Source organism: Perkinsus marinus, assembly GCF_000006405.1.
Source record: "Perkinsus marinus ATCC 50983 genomic scaffold scf_1104296929422, whole genome shotgun sequence".
Classification (NCBI taxonomy): Eukaryota; Perkinsozoa; order Perkinsida; family Perkinsidae; genus Perkinsus; species Perkinsus marinus.
Window position 1 is genome coordinate 162,869 of NW_003216446.1, and position 18,311 is coordinate 181,179.

General features: G+C 44.8%; 2 protein-coding genes across 2 annotated transcripts; both read right to left on the reverse strand.

Annotated features, from left to right (window-relative positions):
• Nucleotides 1–531: 531 nt before the first annotated feature.
• Pmar_PMAR028652 (hypothetical protein) lies at nt 532–7,914 on the reverse strand (the record flags this gene model as incomplete). The annotated part of the gene is made up of 17 exons (XM_002787345.1): nt 532–552; nt 889–1,009; nt 1,055–1,186; nt 1,315–1,445; nt 1,512–1,571; nt 1,618–1,723; nt 2,380–2,426; nt 2,482–2,634; nt 2,829–2,883; nt 3,220–3,672; nt 5,834–5,880; nt 5,936–6,129; nt 6,177–6,335; nt 6,488–6,598; nt 7,161–7,302; nt 7,559–7,671; nt 7,869–7,914. 17 exons carry the CDS (start codon nt 7,912–7,914, stop codon nt 532–534), a joined length of 2,091 nt encoding a protein of 696 aa, XP_002787391.1.
• An 859-nt stretch (nt 7,915–8,773) lies between these two features.
• Pmar_PMAR028653 (hypothetical protein) lies at nt 8,774–10,169 on the reverse strand (the record flags this gene model as incomplete). Its single annotated transcript, XM_002787346.1, has 4 exons — nt 8,774–8,909; nt 9,388–9,524; nt 9,568–9,694; nt 10,084–10,169. The coding sequence occupies 4 exons, from the start codon at nt 10,167–10,169 to the stop codon at nt 8,774–8,776; spliced, it is 486 nt and encodes a 161-aa protein (XP_002787392.1).
• Between the last annotated feature and the right edge of the window lie 8,142 nt (nt 10,170–18,311).

The window sequence follows — 18,311 nt, forward strand, 5'->3', positions numbered from 1 at the left end:
TTTCAGGTAGTTGCTCTAACCTACCAGTGATCGCCCTCAACCTCTTCTGTCCAACCGTAGAGGCAACATTAGATGTAGTAAACTCATGACAACTTCTACTGCTCGATAACCGCAGACTGTGTGCACTGCATGCCAACGGACTCTCACCGAAGTACCCATGATTCAACGCTCCAGCCGTTCCCAGTCGTCGGGCTGAAAATAGGGGGGACGACATATTTTTCTCGCGCGCCACGAAATTCGCTACCAGGGTCGCACTGCAATAGCCTCGCTAGAAGGTCTCTACCGCTGTCCGTGGTGTTGGAGAATACATACCCAAAGGTCTGCCGTTGCTGATAGAAATGCAACATGCCGGAATCGAACCCGGGACCTTCCGCATGAAAGTTACCTCATAAAACCGACCCTCATCCGCCGCGACCATACTGGCCGGCAGTCTCCCCGTGCTCACACTGCTACCACCCAAGCCCACTCCCGTTGGACGCGCTGAGGATGAGCTTGATGATGATGACGACGACTGAGACACCAAAAAATACTTCACAGAATCTCATCCGGATTCTAACACGAATACACGTCCAAAATACCATTTTCAAAAAGGTCAAGGAATTATGGTAAGAAACCTTCAATGTTTTCATCAGGAGGTGGGGTCGACGTTGGAGTTTCACCCGTGATATGAAAAACACATCTCACATTTCATCTCGCGAAAAACGCATGTGAGCAGTGAATTACGCGTAAAACACCTGATCGGTTCGGTGCAAGTCCCGGACATTGTTTTCAATTCACTTCATATCGCGTTTTTCACATAGAGTATTACACCACCTCACATAGAACAGGTGAAACTTCATTTTAATAAAAACGACATCCGTGGGATTCGAACCCGAGACCTCGAGATACCCTCATCATCTTCCTCATGTGTTGATAAGCTTCATTCAGCTGTGCATAGTTCGGCAACTGTGTACAAGCCGGCCACATCTGCTCACACGGAGCTCCTAGCGTGTCTGCTAGCATTCTATACCTGACCAAGATCAACCTAATATACCCACAAACACAGCACGCGTACACTTCCGTCTCGGACTCCCCCGGAAAAAGCGCTTTCCCTCTTATCAACTCCGCCAGTATACATCCAGCCGACCAAGTGTCCACTTTACTATCATAAATAGTAGTGCCCAATAGCAGCTCCGGTGGTCGGTACCTTAACAAGCGCGAGGTCCCCGGTTCGAATCTCCCCTGGGCTATTTTTGACCATTTTTTTACAATCAACAGCGAATGATAACATTCTCAAATAGCACACATGTTTGATTTTTGAGTAATAAGACTTACCATCGAGTGATAACTCTGTTGGTTTGATTGAGCCTTCCCTCTTTATAAATTCTCGCCAACCCAAAGTCCGCTATCTTTATATGTCCCAATTTATCCAACAGCAAATTGGACAACTTCAAATCCCGATGGACCTGAATAGTGCCGCAAGCTGACCTATTCCGTATCTTTACATGTCAACCTCAAGATACTCCACTCACCACATTATGTTTATGACAATAATCCAACCCTCGCAACACTTGCAGGAATATACACTTCACCTAACACACACACATTTGTCCACCCAACCTCATACCACTCCCCCACCTCATCAGGCCTCAGATTCCCATCGGACATGCCTGTATCGGTCCTTTGAGATCGATACGCCAACACTCCCGACAAGTCGTGGTCCATATATTCGAATACCATATACCTAATAATGACAACAACAACTACTCGAAAAGAGCATAAAAACCCAATCAGCATCCCAAACTGCTAAAAAATACTTTGCTTCTCAGAAAACCATCGGACGAATTTCTTAGGAAAAAATAGAGGAGTACTTCATACATACATGAATTCTTAGACGTTCATTTATATGCCCATCACATTCCTTTTCCGATACATTTCTTCATACCAAATCTTCCGCTCTTCCTAGAAGAGCCCAACCAAGGAACGAACACACTCAGCACTATATAGTAAATGCGTGTATACGCTATTCACACAAGAAAAAGCGTCGCCACCACGACTACGCGGAAAATACATTTTCATATATAGTATTATATATAAATATTCTTCAAACTAGTTCACATTCTCCAGATCTTCTTGATGCATATCATTCGATACGTTTACCTATTAATATCTAATAAAATGATAATATTATCCCTAGTAATTAGATATAAATATAAGGAAATCCATACCCAATCCTTACATATATATTATATCCTTACGGGATAGATTTATTATCATATAAATATATCTATCTATAATTAGTATTATATCAATTTTGCAAACCCCACTAGATCGGACAAAGCCACGTATGATTCCATCCTATACTAAGGCATTTGTAAAAAGCGCGCGCCCCACACTTACACAGAGCCTCTATGCTTGTCCCCGTCAGTCGGCTTAGCAAACACCACCTATAAGAACAACAACAGTAACTCCACACAACTATTCACTGAGTGATTTTCTTACATCCAACATTCGCACCACGTTTTCATGTTGTAATCTTTTTAGTATTTTTATTTCACGGACTGCAGTAACTGGAAATCCCTCTTTCTCATTCTTCAACAGCACACGCTTTAACGCCACGTATTGCTGGGTCCGTTTATCGATCGCTTTGAATACCTACCAACAGTATGAATGATATTCCCCGAAAAAAAAACACAAAAAATCGCGAAAACTCGTAAAAAACCCACCGTGGAAATGATATCCAAACTAAAACAACAACAACAAATCGAAAAAAATCGAAAAAAATCGCAATTTTCCCAACCGCTCTTCTCCCAAATCACCCTCGATAACAGTTAGAAAGCGAGCCTCACCTGACCATACGTTCCCTTGCCAACTTCGTTGAGTATTTCAAATTCATCCACACATCTCGGAGTGGAATAATGTATCATTTAAAAGTACGCTCACCTCCACTGAGAAGACTGTCAAAAAACCCCAGTGAGTGTTGGAGGAATATATTTTCGCTTTCCTCACCTGAGCTCAGGAATTTTCTCACTACCTACAGAGTAGAAGTGTAGTACACAATCCAATAACAATTTCTCCACAATTTTCATAAACTCACATAGCAGTTGAATATTTTCATATTTTCCCATACTATACTCGATTTCAACACCCCATCACCAAATTTTTTTACAAAAATTTCGATAATTTCCAAATAGCTCACCTCCACTGAACTCAACCACTACCACGCGAAACAAATCTTACAAATTTTCTTCTTTTCGGGACCTTCCCCGATGAACTTTCGGCATCATAAATTTCTCCAATTCGTTCATCAACCTCCTCTCCCTCCCCTCATTCGACACCGACGATGTCGACCCGCGCTCTTTTCGGGCAATCCGAAAATAATCTTCCCGCACTTCCTCTTCCGGACGCTCCCCAGGAGGGTCCACAATCGCCAAGAAACACCGGTCCAACGAGTCGGCTCTTTTTCCCATTTTTCTATCACTTTCTTCCTCCAAACTCATCCGTTTTCTCTTACTTTCTCGAAGTGTCTCCACCACCGTATTCGTCACTTTATTGAACGCCGTGCAAAAGTCCGGCACATCGCAAACGTTAATTCCATTTAGCGATTTTTCTATCAGATTTCGCAGTTCATTCACATCCTTTTCCCCCTCCACAATAGGCCCCTGTGCGACGGTCAGCACCCCCAAAGAAACTCTAAATATCACACAAATTCCAAACGCCCAATAAAAATCCCAAATTCTTTTCGAAACTTCTACCGGTAAAGTCGCCGTAAATAAACATAAAAACCATGAAACCGTCAGAAAAGAAAATTCGTTAAAACTTCTTTTTTCTTCTTTTAACGAGTTACATAATTCTCCCACATATCGCTCCGCCAGCTCTTCCAACACCAATCGATCAATAACCGCGCCCCTCAAACTCGTATAGTAATCCGGAGCCATTTCTCCATCCTCAATGATCGCGCATAAACAACAAAATGCAATTTCTTCCGAGCATACTTCCAGCAACAACGCTCCCACATAGCTCAACCCTTGACAATACCCCACCATAGGATTCCTCACCGAATAAACTCTCAAAATTCTCTTCAAAATTTTCGCTCCTCCTTTTTCCTGCCACTCCTTTTCCCCACAAAATGTTCTCGAAACGTCCAAATCGATCAGCTCGCCAAACTCCCCCTCCACTTCTACCAAATTCACATAGCCCGGATTTCTATCCAATGCTATTGAACTAGCCCCCGACAGCAAAAACCATACCCCTTCCCTTATACTCCCCGGTACTCCTTTTCTTGTCAATCTCTGTACCACACCTTTCGGAACGCTTATATTATTCATAATATAATGATCAACTACGCTTCGCCACCGACACTCCAAACAGGAGCAACCCCTCACATGTACCGAGCTGTTGTCGTCCGATAGGATCCTTAGCAGTTGGTCGAAAGCTCTGATGAGTTTATCAGGCCGGGAGTCTGGAGAAAGGTGATTAAATCCCGATGTGTAAAAACGTCCCTTTTACGGATTTTTTCACCCATCATACTCCGACGTTTGAATAGAGATATTCTTGCTTTTTCTTCCCGAAAAATCCCACAGAAATTTTCTTTCGATCCCAACAGCCCATTATTACTAAAACTGCTCAGAAAAAATTCGCAAAAACGGGAAAAAATTCTTTTTTCCGCGAAAATGGCGTGACCCCATTGAAAATTTTATTGCGGTTCGAACTTAAATAATTCAACCATTCCAATTTCAAATCATCTCATCATCGCAGCTCCTCTCGAATGACATTAATTTCGCCACACATATTATACCGACACGAGCATAAATTCCTAATTTTCCATCTCATAAAAACTTCATAGTATCGCGATAAGTCTCCCCTTAATTATCGCGAAAATTCTGACAAAATTTCTCAAAAAAATGTGATCAACTACGTGCGTTGGTGACAATATAAAGATTCCGAGTAAATTCTTATCGGCTACTATACACTTCCAACCGAATTTCTACGATTCGTCGAGAAACTCCCGAGCTCAGCTGAGGGAAGCAAACACATATTCCAATACTAAAATTTCTCCAAAACTCTTTCCCCCGTTACTACTCTTTATAATAACAACCGCATCCAACTTCTCCTTCACACCAACATCAGCGCACCACCTCACAAATACAAATACTCCATTAACAAGTCCATGAAAGACTCTCCCTCCCTCTCCAGCAGATACCATAAATTCCCGCAAAAATTTTCCGTTATTTCTCCTACAAATTTCCCCAAATTTTTCCTCGATTTTCCCTCCACGTAATTCCTTCGGTACCGCTCGGCCGTCCAAACGTTCATAAATCCTCCTCACAATCTCAGCCGACTCATCCTCCTCATGTGCATGCGTGCAAAGATATCCTCCCGACGAAGCCGACGATTCGACCATAGGCAAGCGACCACACTCTGGAAACTCAATAACAAACTTCGAAAAAAAGTACCAACCCGGAAAAAGATGAGAGAAAAAATTTTCAAAAGCAGAGAAAAAAATTTTCAGGTCATCGCTGATTACAGTACTTGCTTATTTGGAAATTTCCCAGCCCATAAGAAAATAATTTCACCAAAAAATTCACAAAATCTGTGATAACCAACTGAGTTGGTAAAATAATTGAAACTCGATCAAATATTATTATCAAAAATCTCATCTAGATTAAAATGCCAAATTTCCTCAATACCATTCTTCGAGCAACTCCTCCTCATAAAAATTCACTCCAACACATTCCCAACCACCAGCATAGAAACGTTTGCTTACAGTAAGGAACATCATCAACTGTACTAAATCGGACCTCATCCGTATCTTCCACCCTCAAGCTTTGGATACCATTTCCCTCCGTATTACCTCCCTAACCCTCCCCATTTTTTCGCCGCATCCTTCTTTTTCCAACTCTTCGAATAAATCATCAAATTCCTCACCGTCGTCGCTCCCCGTAGTCATCGCTACCACAATTTCGTCAATTTTTCCCGAAATTTTTTCCGTTCGCTCCGCTAAAGCATCATCAACCATTTCTTTTTTCAAATCAACGACCAAACTCCCCATCGCTTCAACCATCGCTCCTGCGCTCTCCACAAGAAATAAATCATCATCATCAAAATTCAGCAAATCGTCATCGTCCTCATCTACTAGATCAGGAGCTCCTAAAAACGAAAAAAATGGAAAAAAATCAGGAAAAAATTTTATTCACCATCTTCTTTTTCCTCCCTTGCTCTCCTCACTGCAGTGCTCAACTCCTCCAACGCGTCTTCTATACACTTTACATGTCTTGTCACTATTTTTCGACACGCACTTGCAGGCCCCAACGACATTTTCTTTACACGTTGAATACGCTCTAGAATAACACCGCCTGAAATAAATAAAAAATTCCCTCAAAAAAACTGGAAAAAATCCATAAAATTTGACGAATTTCATCCAATAAAATCCCGAAGAAACGACAAAAAATTCAATTTCAATTCCAAAGACAACAATTTCTACCACAATTTCCTCCCCAAATATTACATATCCTGCTAACAGCTGCTCTATTTCGCACTGCCGCCTCACTCAGCTTCTCCACTTGCTTGTCAATATCATCACCCAAGGCAGCCACTTCAGCAACCAAACACTTCCCTCCTAAAAAAATTATAAAATTCAAGAATGATATTTTTCCTATTAAAATTCCCACAGGAAAGTCAGTAAATATTATAATTTCTATCACGTGGAGAGTAGTGGAGACATGATGACACAATTTGCCATTTATGCCAGAGGACATAATAGGTTGCTGCCAATCCGGAGCCGATCCCGGCAGTGCTTGGGACAGTTGTTCCGTCGCGGTGAGCAAAACCGCTTTCCTTCGTGTTGCACGCATACACAAAAGATTCTGTCCCCTAGCGTTTCGCTAGGAACATTGCCATCATTATTCACTAACATGTACAACTTCTCCTTTCTTAAGTTCGCCTTAACTTTTGTTCAAAAAAGTTTTACTACAGATTTTTTATTCAAAAAATCCACGCGAAAAAATTTTTGCTTTTTTGGAAAATTTTTGAGAATTCCTCCACAAGGTGTTTAACGACAGTGATTTAATTTAGCATTTCAAAATCGTCGAAATTTTTCCTTTCAAATTGCAAACACGAGCATCAGCTAATACAATCGCATTGATTAATTTCCCAACACCTCCCCCTCCCCTTAGTATCACCCTTCAAGGCAACTGCCGTCATACACGTGCATAAAACCCCAAACGTGTTGGCGACCTCCCGACCAACCGGTGTGAGGATGGTAGACACTTCCTCGTCACTTTCAAGTTGGGCACAGAAACATCCAAACTTTACAATGCTGCGCTGAAAAAAACATCGTTAGACGATTTTCCCCGTGTAAAAACGACCCTAAAAACAAATAATTCCTAACGGTCGGAATTATATAAAACACAAAACCATTAAAATCTCAACTTCTCATTGATGCGCTAAAACGAAAGGAAGAGAAAAAAAACTAATAAATTCGCAAGAAAAAAATCCCACTTTTTCCTGTCGAAAAAAACCTGAAATTTTCCCTAAATGCACAGCCGAAAAATTTATCAGCTAAATTTTTCCCTTCCACCTTGAAAGCATCCGCCTCTCGAATAAGCTTATCCCTGGTGACGTCAACAGTAACCTTAGACTGGCCCTCAGAACTACTACCAACATACTCCGGCACTTCTGATACGTCAACACCTGAAAATTACATAAAATTAATCACCATTATGTAAGTGAAAAAATATTCAATTTTTCGAAAATTCCCAAAATATTTCTACCTGGACAAGTTGTTTTAGTAGGAAAATTCACAAATTTCAACGCCTTGAAAAATCTCAGGAAATTTATGATCATAAAAATCAGCATAATGGCAACATCAATTCTCTTACGCCCCTTACGTAGCTTCCGCCAGATCCCCTCAGTGTTGATGATTTTGTTGGACATTATTAACCCCTACGATACATTCACACAACACGACTTAGGCAAAAATAATGAAATCAATGGAGTTTCACAACCCGTTTTACGCGAAGTGGCGTCGTAAAACTCGGTGAAAAACGCGATATTCGCGGTGATATGCAGTAGTCGTGAAATATGTTTTTCACATCACTAGGGTGGTGAAACTCCATTGATATCATATTAACCCTCGTCTCTTACTCGAACACGCTTAATACGGAATTACCATGTATTGCGTCTCACTCGGTGATGATTACAAATGGTATGGTATCGGTAAAATTAAAATCCATCGCCTTACAGCATCTCAAGTCACGTCTTGGAATACAACACAACTCCTAATTACTTTCCCAACAATTTCTTTATAGATTTCATCGATACCAACCGTCCAAGAGTATCCCTCATCTCTCTCACCACAGGAACCTCGCAGGTTCGAATCCCACAGACTACAATCAGCTCGAAAAGAAGACATGCACGAAAAACTTTTAATGACGGAAAAATGTCCTACCCGGGGATCGAACCCGGTCCAAACTCCAGGGTAGCGACTGATGCCTGGTCTATTGACTTAATCAATAGACGGGGGCTAAGCGAGCATCGCCCCGATAGTAGCGAGCTGAGCCGATATAATAATAACAGCAGCCACGGCTTATTAGCTCGCCTTACTACTCATAACCCGCCTTCTACCTTACCATACTTATGCGATTCTCTTCCACTCAAAGGCGACGACTTTAAACTTGTCGAGAGGTGATAAATTCCTCCCAGTGAAGTGTATTATGAAGTTTTCGTTTTCTTAGGGTGGAAGAACACAAACCGTTGATATGACAATAAGAATCGCGATAATCATTAACATTCATCATTCCATGCCATGGACCAGGCGATCAACAACGGCAGCTCTTCTCCTTATAGGAGGATGATGACGATTAAAGAGAATCGATCCAAGCATATCTCTGAGGTCGGGCACATAGTGAGGATTAACGTCAGTTCTGAACCTGATGATCAACCGAGCATTAACCGTCATTAGAGATGGAGAAAAAATCCAACGGTTCACGGCAATAGTATTTGCATTAGCAGCGAAGGCGTAATGGTAGTCCGAGACTTTAGTACAGCACGTCATCAGTGTGGAGGAGGAGAATATGCACATGGTCAACCACATGTGTTGGCGATGACAACATGAGATTTCTGAGGAAATTTTGGTGATTCTTTGCTAATTTCTGTGGGTTTTTAACTCCTTCACAAACTCCTATGAATAGCGAGCTCAGGTGAGGAAAATAATCATATATTTTCGTAATGTACGTTACACCACTTGCCGTACCAGAGCCCGAGAAGTGAGTATGCCATACACGCAGAGCACTGACAATTCAACTACAACTACCCAAGTTTCCTCAAGATCTACTAGATCAACCTTCACCGTTATCTCAACAGCAACAGAAAGCCAACCTCCACCTGATGATGTTGGACAATCCTCACCTCCGCCGACGCTGATAAAAATCGTCTATCTGCAAGTGCTGCTTTCCATGTCGATACAGCTTTCTAGGACCGCGCGACATGAAACTACTTTCCGTTACTTTGGTACCAGTGAGGACTCCAAATTGCGACTTGAGAACCTATAACTCAACTCTAGTTCCTAAACACGGCAGTGCTCCTCACGTGGATGGGGTTGCAGTTAAACCAGTCGAAAAGCAGAGATTCCTGAGCTTCCGAAAATGTCACATCGGCAACTTCAGACTCGCCCTTAGCCCTCCAAGGCATGTTGAAGATAATCGCCAAACATAATCTACATAAGACCGACTGCACCAACTTTTCATCAGTTGTTCACGACTCGTGAACAGTTAAATCGAGATAATCTCAAATCATAACTACATATACGCCGCTTCCCAGCGGAAAGTTTCTACGCAATGAGGGTATAAAACGTAATCATGAACAACACAAAAACGATCCCAAGTACTCACAGATAAGCTCCACAAGCTGCAACAGTAACGGTCGCGATATTCGGCGCTGTCGCCCTATCATCCCTCCATAACCAATACACCGGAGCCGATGCCACTGCGCCAATGACGAAGGTCCACAGTATCAACGCGCATAAATCCAACCTACTTACTCACTTTCAGCACCTCGTAGATCGCGCTCGCCATGTTGATCGATTTGAAGTTCGAACCGACCCACCTGTGACTGTAATATATCCTCACCTTCGACATCCTCAGATGTAGTATCTTCTGAGAGACGTACATAAATGCTGACCAGCCGATCATATTAATAAAGATAGTGGGGACTACACTCGAGTGTGACACAGTGAATAAGAAGAACATACACCTGATATGACGCTCAATAGCTGCCGAGAGTAACGCATCATCGATACGTAAGGCAGTTTGCGATCATTAGAGAGTAATCCCAAGCCAACCACATCGGACTAGGCTCGAGGAGCGTCTCTGCTGATGAGGCCGTTATAGTGGAGTCTCTTTTCGCGCGGATGTACCTGAATGAACAAAACCATCATAGAACATGCTCTCTTCTATGCTCACATGAACCATAGCCTCAGCACGTATCCCCCTAATGCAAAACCAATATATGGTAGAAGGAGCGTCGCCGGCCATAGCATGTGGTATCTGATGACACCACTGAATGCCTTTGAGTGAGAGTGAATACTCCCACATTAGTGAGGAAATGCGCATCTCCACAGCGAAGGCTTCAAGGGAAGCTGTCTGCAGCACAGTACTCAACAGGCTCCAGATCCTGAATCATGCAGAACCAGTGATGAATACACCAAAGTTCTCAAATATATGAAATAAACCTAGCGTCGATATTGTGATATTCCTCGATGGAATTCAGCTCCTCAGGTGGGTTCGTGACAGCCGCAGAAATGAAGTGCTATGAGAAAATTTTGCGAAGTTTAATGGAGTGATGGAGTAGCATGAATCGAGCAGACTCACTCATTTCCATCGGCCACGCGACACTCATACGCAGCCACAGCCGCACTAAAGATGAGGTTGAAGAGGGATAGCGGGAAATTCGCCATCAAGATTATAATGTCCGCGCCGTTCTCTCGGTGGGCCCCGGCAGAATTAGCTGTTGCATACAAGGCTTCCCCGAGGAGTGTGTTACCTGACAGCTGACTATCGTACGATGCGACAAACGAATGCTCACAAAGAGAGATCAGAAGGCCGAGTAAAACGGGTTCGATACCACTCGGAGTGATTCCAGCCTCGCCGATGAAGGTGAAAACGTATCTAAAGCAGCGACTCGTATAGTCTGAGAATAATCAGCAGTGCCCTCATTACATGCAGAAGGGCGTGAAGAAGATGGCGATGTAAATGATGAAGGTAAGCAGAAGCGTGAGGAGGCCTTTCAAGAGTCGGAGTGAGAATGATCGCCAGCTCACGTGGAGACTGAATAGAGGAATAAATCACTTCTCATTTCATTAACTCGGCGTTAGTTCAACGAAGATTACGGAGGACGTGTGGAACAATCTCAACAAAGACAGCCCAGGCTGTAGGGAATTGACCCGGACCGGACCGGGGCCGTCATTGTTTAGACGCGGCGCCACATCACTTGGACCCCACTGATATCGAACTCGATAGTATTCGGGAAAGTGATCTAATCAGCGACTCGCAACACATACAGGAATGGAAACGCTGCTGTGCGTAAGGAATATATAGTATGAATGCACCGGTACGTCGAACAGCCCGTTATCTTGGTAATCAGCCTCCGAGAGGCTATAGCTCTGTAGACAAGAGCGTCTTAATCGCCCTCCGGAGGCAGAGGAGCTTCCATTGCTTCCTTCTACTGATCGACCACAAATCACATTCCGCTGTAAAGTTTTAACATCAGGTTTGTGATATACTTGTGATGATTAAATCACTCGTCAGTTCTCCTCCCGACATACCATTATGTCCTTGGCAAGAAGAGCGTTGTGGTGTGCGAAGCAGCCAATGCTGAGAGCATATGGTTAGACAAAGAACCTCTGTTGATATGTGCTGCTGGGCAGTCTCAGAATCTCGCTGAGTAATCAGCGCTTTGGCAACAATCTTGCTGGCGCTCGTCATGTTTGTGGCGTTGTCAGTCATCATTCCGCCCATGACACATGTCTGGATACCAACGGTATCGGCTCATCTGAGCCTCATCATCAATCGTTACATCGCATCACTCAGTCTCCAATGCACCAACCAGCCGCGGCTACTGACGAACTGGTTTCAGCCCGAAGAGGCAGTTCGCTGGAAGCCAACTGCTTCCCGAGGATGTTTCATCAAACGTTTCACAGGTAAAGCGGTCACCGTAGTCCCTGTCTTCTCACCATTGACTGGAAATCTCCATGATCGCAACTTCTCACCAATGGCTTTCACTGCTATCCCTTTGCGGTTTCCATCATAGCATTTCCGAAGCCAGTACTGCAATACATTTAAGTTCACTCTGGATCCCACTCTGGGGTTCCCAGGGCTTGATTCTCGGACCGGGAATCCTGAGTCTCGTATTCCTATATCATTATGCTTGCCTGCTCTGGAGCTCAGTAGAGTCGCCGAAATGAGTAACTCATCAGGAACCTCTTATATAAGGTGGCCGCAAAGATCGAGTCAGCGTCTTCGAGCTTCACTAAGCTCATAATGGGCGAAGAGGAGTGTTTGCAGTGTTGTGACCAATGGACTCATCAAGTAAACTGTAGTGATAATCACTCTTATGATCACGTAAGTTACGTGACGTAACTGCCACCCAATAATCATAGTGCGGTTGTGATTTTTGACGCAGGGGTGCTCCTCAGCACATCACAGTGAGGCGGCTATTACGGTCGCTTCCGTTGAGCGAAGCTAGATCTATTATAGATCTATAGGCCTACTATAGATCACCTATAGTAGGCCTAGTCTTTATGGATGGCAGTTTTGACAGCATCTTGGTCCGCTAAACTGCTTTCGAAGGACGCAAATGATGGATCACCTGTTCCAGTGGATGTTCACCGGTTCTGCATAAATTCTGCGGACCGTAACCTCATGATCTGTCCCCGAGGCGGCTCCGACATACGAGAAGCTGGTGATGCCTGTCAATGATCATGTCAACCAGCAGCTGGTTACCAGCTTCAATCGCGGAGAGCTAGTAAACTCAGCTCTCTTTTCCCAACTAATAAATTCTGAGTTGAGGGGTCGCATTGAGTCCGTTACCGCTGAAATTACTGTCTCTTACTAAGAGACTCTTAGACTGAGAGTCTGGTCGCTAAGACTTAGAGTGATGGGACCATTGCTTTGAATACGAATTTTTGTGAAGCATGCGAATGCTCAAAACCGGATAGCATGTCAGGACTAATCGAAGGTGTCACCCAGGGGGACTCACCCTGTAAGGTTTTTAATACGTCTTACGGTAGAACGAGGTTATAAGTTCTATTCCGACGGTAAAGCGAACACTAGCTGATACTCACACATCGCTTTCTCTCGTTCGGCTATAGTGTTAAACACGGCGAAGGCGATACCGGTACCCTCCAGCTCCAGTAGCATTCCACGAACATCATCGAGCGTGTATCTGAGAGAACCATGAGGGCGAACTACTGGAGGCCCTCCAGTGGAGGGACTCGAGAAAATTGCTGTGGGATAAAGGATCCTAGACTGATAGCACTCCTCGGGCAGAGCCACTGGGGACATCTCTCGGCCTCCATCCTGGCTGTAACTCCACCGAGATGGCGGAGAACCCACCAGTGACCCTGTCAAAGGTACGTCAGAGGACCGCACTGTTGAGCTCTTTGTACCATGTGCCGAATCACCTCTGGTGGCAATGGCCAAGCTACGTCGTGAAGAGTTTAGCGTCGCATCGTGCATCATCTCAAAATGCTGCAGATGTGTATCACAGAGCTTTTCTATAATATCGGTCTTGTCGATGTACCTACATCGGCATAGTCCGGCCGCCAGCTCTATCAGCATCGAAAACGTCGATTCGAAACCTGATGCCTCATCAACACCAGTTCACCTGTAGGCGATGCTAACACCGACGGGCTCCACCCCAGTTCGCTCTGCTAAGATCGAAATGAGAGTATCTTGATCCGTGGCGCTCGGTGGGAGACCATCGAGCTGGAGAGCGAAGTCTTCCATAGTACAGTGCCGGGAGCGGAAAGATTCTACAGTGTCCCTAGGGAGGAGAACAAAAAGTGACTCACCGTTTTTCAGTGAATGAGATCCATCCAAAAGTTGGGAGAGGTTTACCTTTGATGGACTGCGAAGATGACAGATATGACGAAAGTCATCACGGCAATGAGCGATCCTACCATTACCCTGGAAAAGGACGAGTTTTACCAGCAATGATTATGCGATGTGCAAGGTGAGCGGAAGTACCACTGTAGAACCAGAGTTACGACGCCGCCAGATCATGTGATAACGGAATTTCCGTGAACCATCTCACATTACTGCGCATCAGCATAGTGTATGACAGCTATCCTAGCAGCTTCAGAGAGCTGTAGTTCGGCACAATCTTGCTGGTCCAAGTATCTCGAGAATCGGCAACTGCTGGATTGAGTGACAATTCAGGGGCTCCAGGTGGGGGACGGCTCAACAAGGATAGCTTACAAGCTACTTCAGACAGAATATGTATAGAAACCTTCGAACCCATCTCGCCTCGAGCCTCAGGCCTACAACTTCGAAGTTCGAGGGATGCAAAAAGGCAAACCAATTAGGGAGAATGTTATTGACATCGCCATCAATTTTAATTTCATGTTATCAATACTTGTTATGCATAAGTTGACGATGTCAACTGGTTTCTCTGGGGAACTGCGAGAAATACAGGTTTCATTTTCTCGAAGAAAAAGTACGTCGGGTAACTACTAGAGTACCCGGTATCTGTAATTGATGTTGGAAATTATCATTATTTATCTGATGCTCTCTCGTTACCGCGTTTACGAGTCCTACTCAGTTACGATTGTAACAATTTGTGGAAATGAGTCATTTGACAACTAGCAACAATCATAACTACCGCGAATAGCATCACAGTGTCTTTTAAATGAGACTGTGATGCTGCTCGCCGATAATGATGTCAGAAGAATCACAAGAACTGTCTATCGCTCTGAGTAAACTCCGAGCAAGAGTAACTCTGACAAGATCCTCACAATTCATTCACTTACATTCCGAAATAATTCAAGGCAGCTCTTCTCTGAATCACCGCATATCCCACGGCTAATATTGTGAAAAAAACAGCGATGAATACTAGCCAGTTGTAGTACCTGAAGATGGATGCGACAAATCCGCATGAGTCCACGAAGCGACAACCCCGAGATTTTCCATGCACGACTGCCATTGGCAATTCGCCAACAATAACTTGAGAGCTAATATACGCTTATACGCAATACTTCAGTCAGTGAGGAGGAATAGGAGACCAAAAGTGGTTGTATAACAACCTATGATGGCTGCACGAGCAGTATTCATCTCGTAGGTTGGTATGATACATCAAAGGAGTTATCGCTACTGTAGAGAGAGTGCTCCCGGGGCGCAGCTCCAGATCGGATAATAGAGGGCGGTCGGAGGCACTACCTCACGCAGGTTGTAAAACTCTGCTTTCAAAATGATCGACTTAAGTCGACGATTATCGTTGAATGACACATTCTGTCAGCCAAGCTCTTCAGTGCATCCTGCACTGTGCAGTTTCCTCTCCAGGCAACTATGAAGTTTTTCACCAGGACTGAGACAGTTGTGCCTGGTTGGATCCTGCCTTGCTTGAAGCTACTGTTGACCGCTTCGATGGCGTTGTTGTGTCTGGGTACCGTTGTACCAGGTAACCTGGCGTCCCAAAAGCGGAAGGGCAAGACTGGCTCCGGGGTGTACTGTGCCACCCCATCCCTGAACGACACTTCGAACCCCTCCAACAATTCCCTCAAGTCGGAGTTGAATTTATTTCTTAAGGTAGACACACTGTGCCCAGACAAAGACCCCCCAAGGGGGAACCCCGCAACACCCCCCAAGACCTGGCACCGTAGGCAGTAGTGGTGGTCTTGGCCACAGTAGAGTCATGACACTTGAACAAGCGGAAATTGCGGATACGAACGGAAACCCGAATGCTAATTTCAACATCAGCGACAATCCCGTGGGGTGAAGGCGGCACGGCGGGGAGGAGGGGGCCGGGGAGCGGTGACGGAGGAGGAGGGGCTGGCGGAGGAGGAGATTATTTCCGGGTTCGGGTAACCTGGCCCAGGTTAACAATGTCAGCGACTCTGTAGCCAGTAGCGCGGTCACGGGCCCACGTCTTCCTCTCCAAGGACTGAATGAATACCTCATATTGAGGAGTATTCATCAGCTCATCATGGTTTTTCTCTCGGCATCATGCAACCATGGCCACATTTGGCCGAGCAACGAGCGGCGAAGATTACCGCGGCGGTAATACCATTACTGCCGCAATGGCGGTAATACCGCCATTGCGGCAGTTCTCAATCTTCTCTATTCGAGGCACTCAATTCGTAGTGACCTTGAATTCCGATCTTAACAAGGTCGGGACTCTTTGCCGAGTCTGTTCAAGCATGGGAGCCTCTCTTAGAGAGAAAGATCCTCAATAGAGCAGAAGATACCCATCCAGTGCCTCAGCTACAATGAGCTACAGCGAGCATAACAGAATATACTCTACTCTCGAAGCACTATTCTGGTTGACTGAATGAACTAGCCTCAGAACCTTCTTGTTGGCGGGATAAGATTCATCTACAGTGAAATTGATGGCGAGAGTCAAAGACGTTGCTCAATATGTAGAACGTGAGATGAGAACTCATGACTGCCGAGATTCAAGGAGCCCAAGGGCCAATCTCAGAAGTCTCCTTAAATAATTAAAACCTCCGACTCTGACTCACAATGCAAGGCCGACTCCCATGACGTAATCTCGATGCATGTTGGTGGTAAGAATGGAATATCTATTGAGGAGACACATGTATGTTGAACTGCCAAGAACAGCGCCTTACAAGGGATCTTCACTGCACATGTCGTCATTTTCTCCCACAGGAAAATACCCACCTGACCTCCCAGGAGTTCGCCGTGGGAGACAGCGTCGATGGTGTAGTAACTGACCATGGTGCATGGATTAGGGCTAATACGAGTGCAGCAGACTGGCGTTCAAACTCACCCCGAAGGATATTTCCACTGGTCTTTTCGCTGGTGCCAGCGTCTGAGAATAACTCACATACGAAGATGATAATGTCCAATGGACGCTGGGCCAATTGCTAAGAGTAACTTACAGCATACAAAAGGAAGGCAGCCAATGCACCGATAAGCGGTGCCGATAGCCAATAAACAATAGGGAAGAACTTAGCATACCTGCCTAGTAGTGACTAAGCTTGTTCTCTCTGTTCTCTCCCAGCTTACACAAAGTCGCACGAACCATCAGGTTGCATCGTGAAGGTTGGAGCGCAGCGGAGGCAGCGCTGGGACGTGATGCAGTGCCTACATCCTTGCACTGAACAGGTACTGCACAGACCAGACGACTCATTCGGGTATCTGTCAGGCCAACAACAAAACGTATGGGTCCGCAAAGTTCGACTCCAAAATTGGTGGATGCAGAAGTATCAACAGGAGCACGACGAACTCGGTGTTGAAACTATCAACAAGCAATACTGATTCTATTCGTTCTACGCTCTTATCGTATCCAGCGATGCAGCTTACGGTCTCAGGATATCTCTCGCCGAGCATTCGTCTCCTCCCACACAGCTAACTTCGCACACGAAGTTCCTATCTATAGCTATGAACGGGCACTCGGGATTAGAGCATCTCTTATGCAGCATCTCTTGGGATACGCCTGAACTACAACAGCAATCAACGAGACTCCTACTCCGGAGATAGGAACTGCTGGAAGCGGGACAACTATGGGCGTATTACACGTAGTTCTATACACATCCCGGCACGTGTCGATCATTGTTAACTCCTTCCGGCTGAATTCCACCTTCCTCGGGTCACTTCCTCGTTCATAAAAATGGCAGCGAGAAGCGTCTGAATAGCCAAGTAGCAATAGCCGCAGTTCGTAAACCTCAGTTGAGTGACTGTGGGCCACAGTCTGTGGCTTGCTAGTACGATATCACAGTTCTATATCATACAGATCGCAGTGTCCACCACAAAGTGACTCCACCAGGGTTTTCGGACAATCTTACCATCATTTTCTCCACATCTCGAGACGACAAGCCATAAGAACAGCAGTTGTACTCTCATAGCAAGGCGGCGAAATTACTACACTCATATGTGTAACAGGAGTTCGTGATCCCTGATCACATCTAGTAAACTCAGTACTTTTTCATGACTATCAAGTCCACAGTGGATCCGCAACACTGTTCGACATTGAAGAGTTAATCATCTAGTCTCCAACGGAACATCAAGAGAATACTTGGGCCCTATGAGGGATCCATTCTAGAATTTCAGCGTCGAGGTATAAACAGTGAGTTCCCCTCAATCAACTGCTACTCCGAG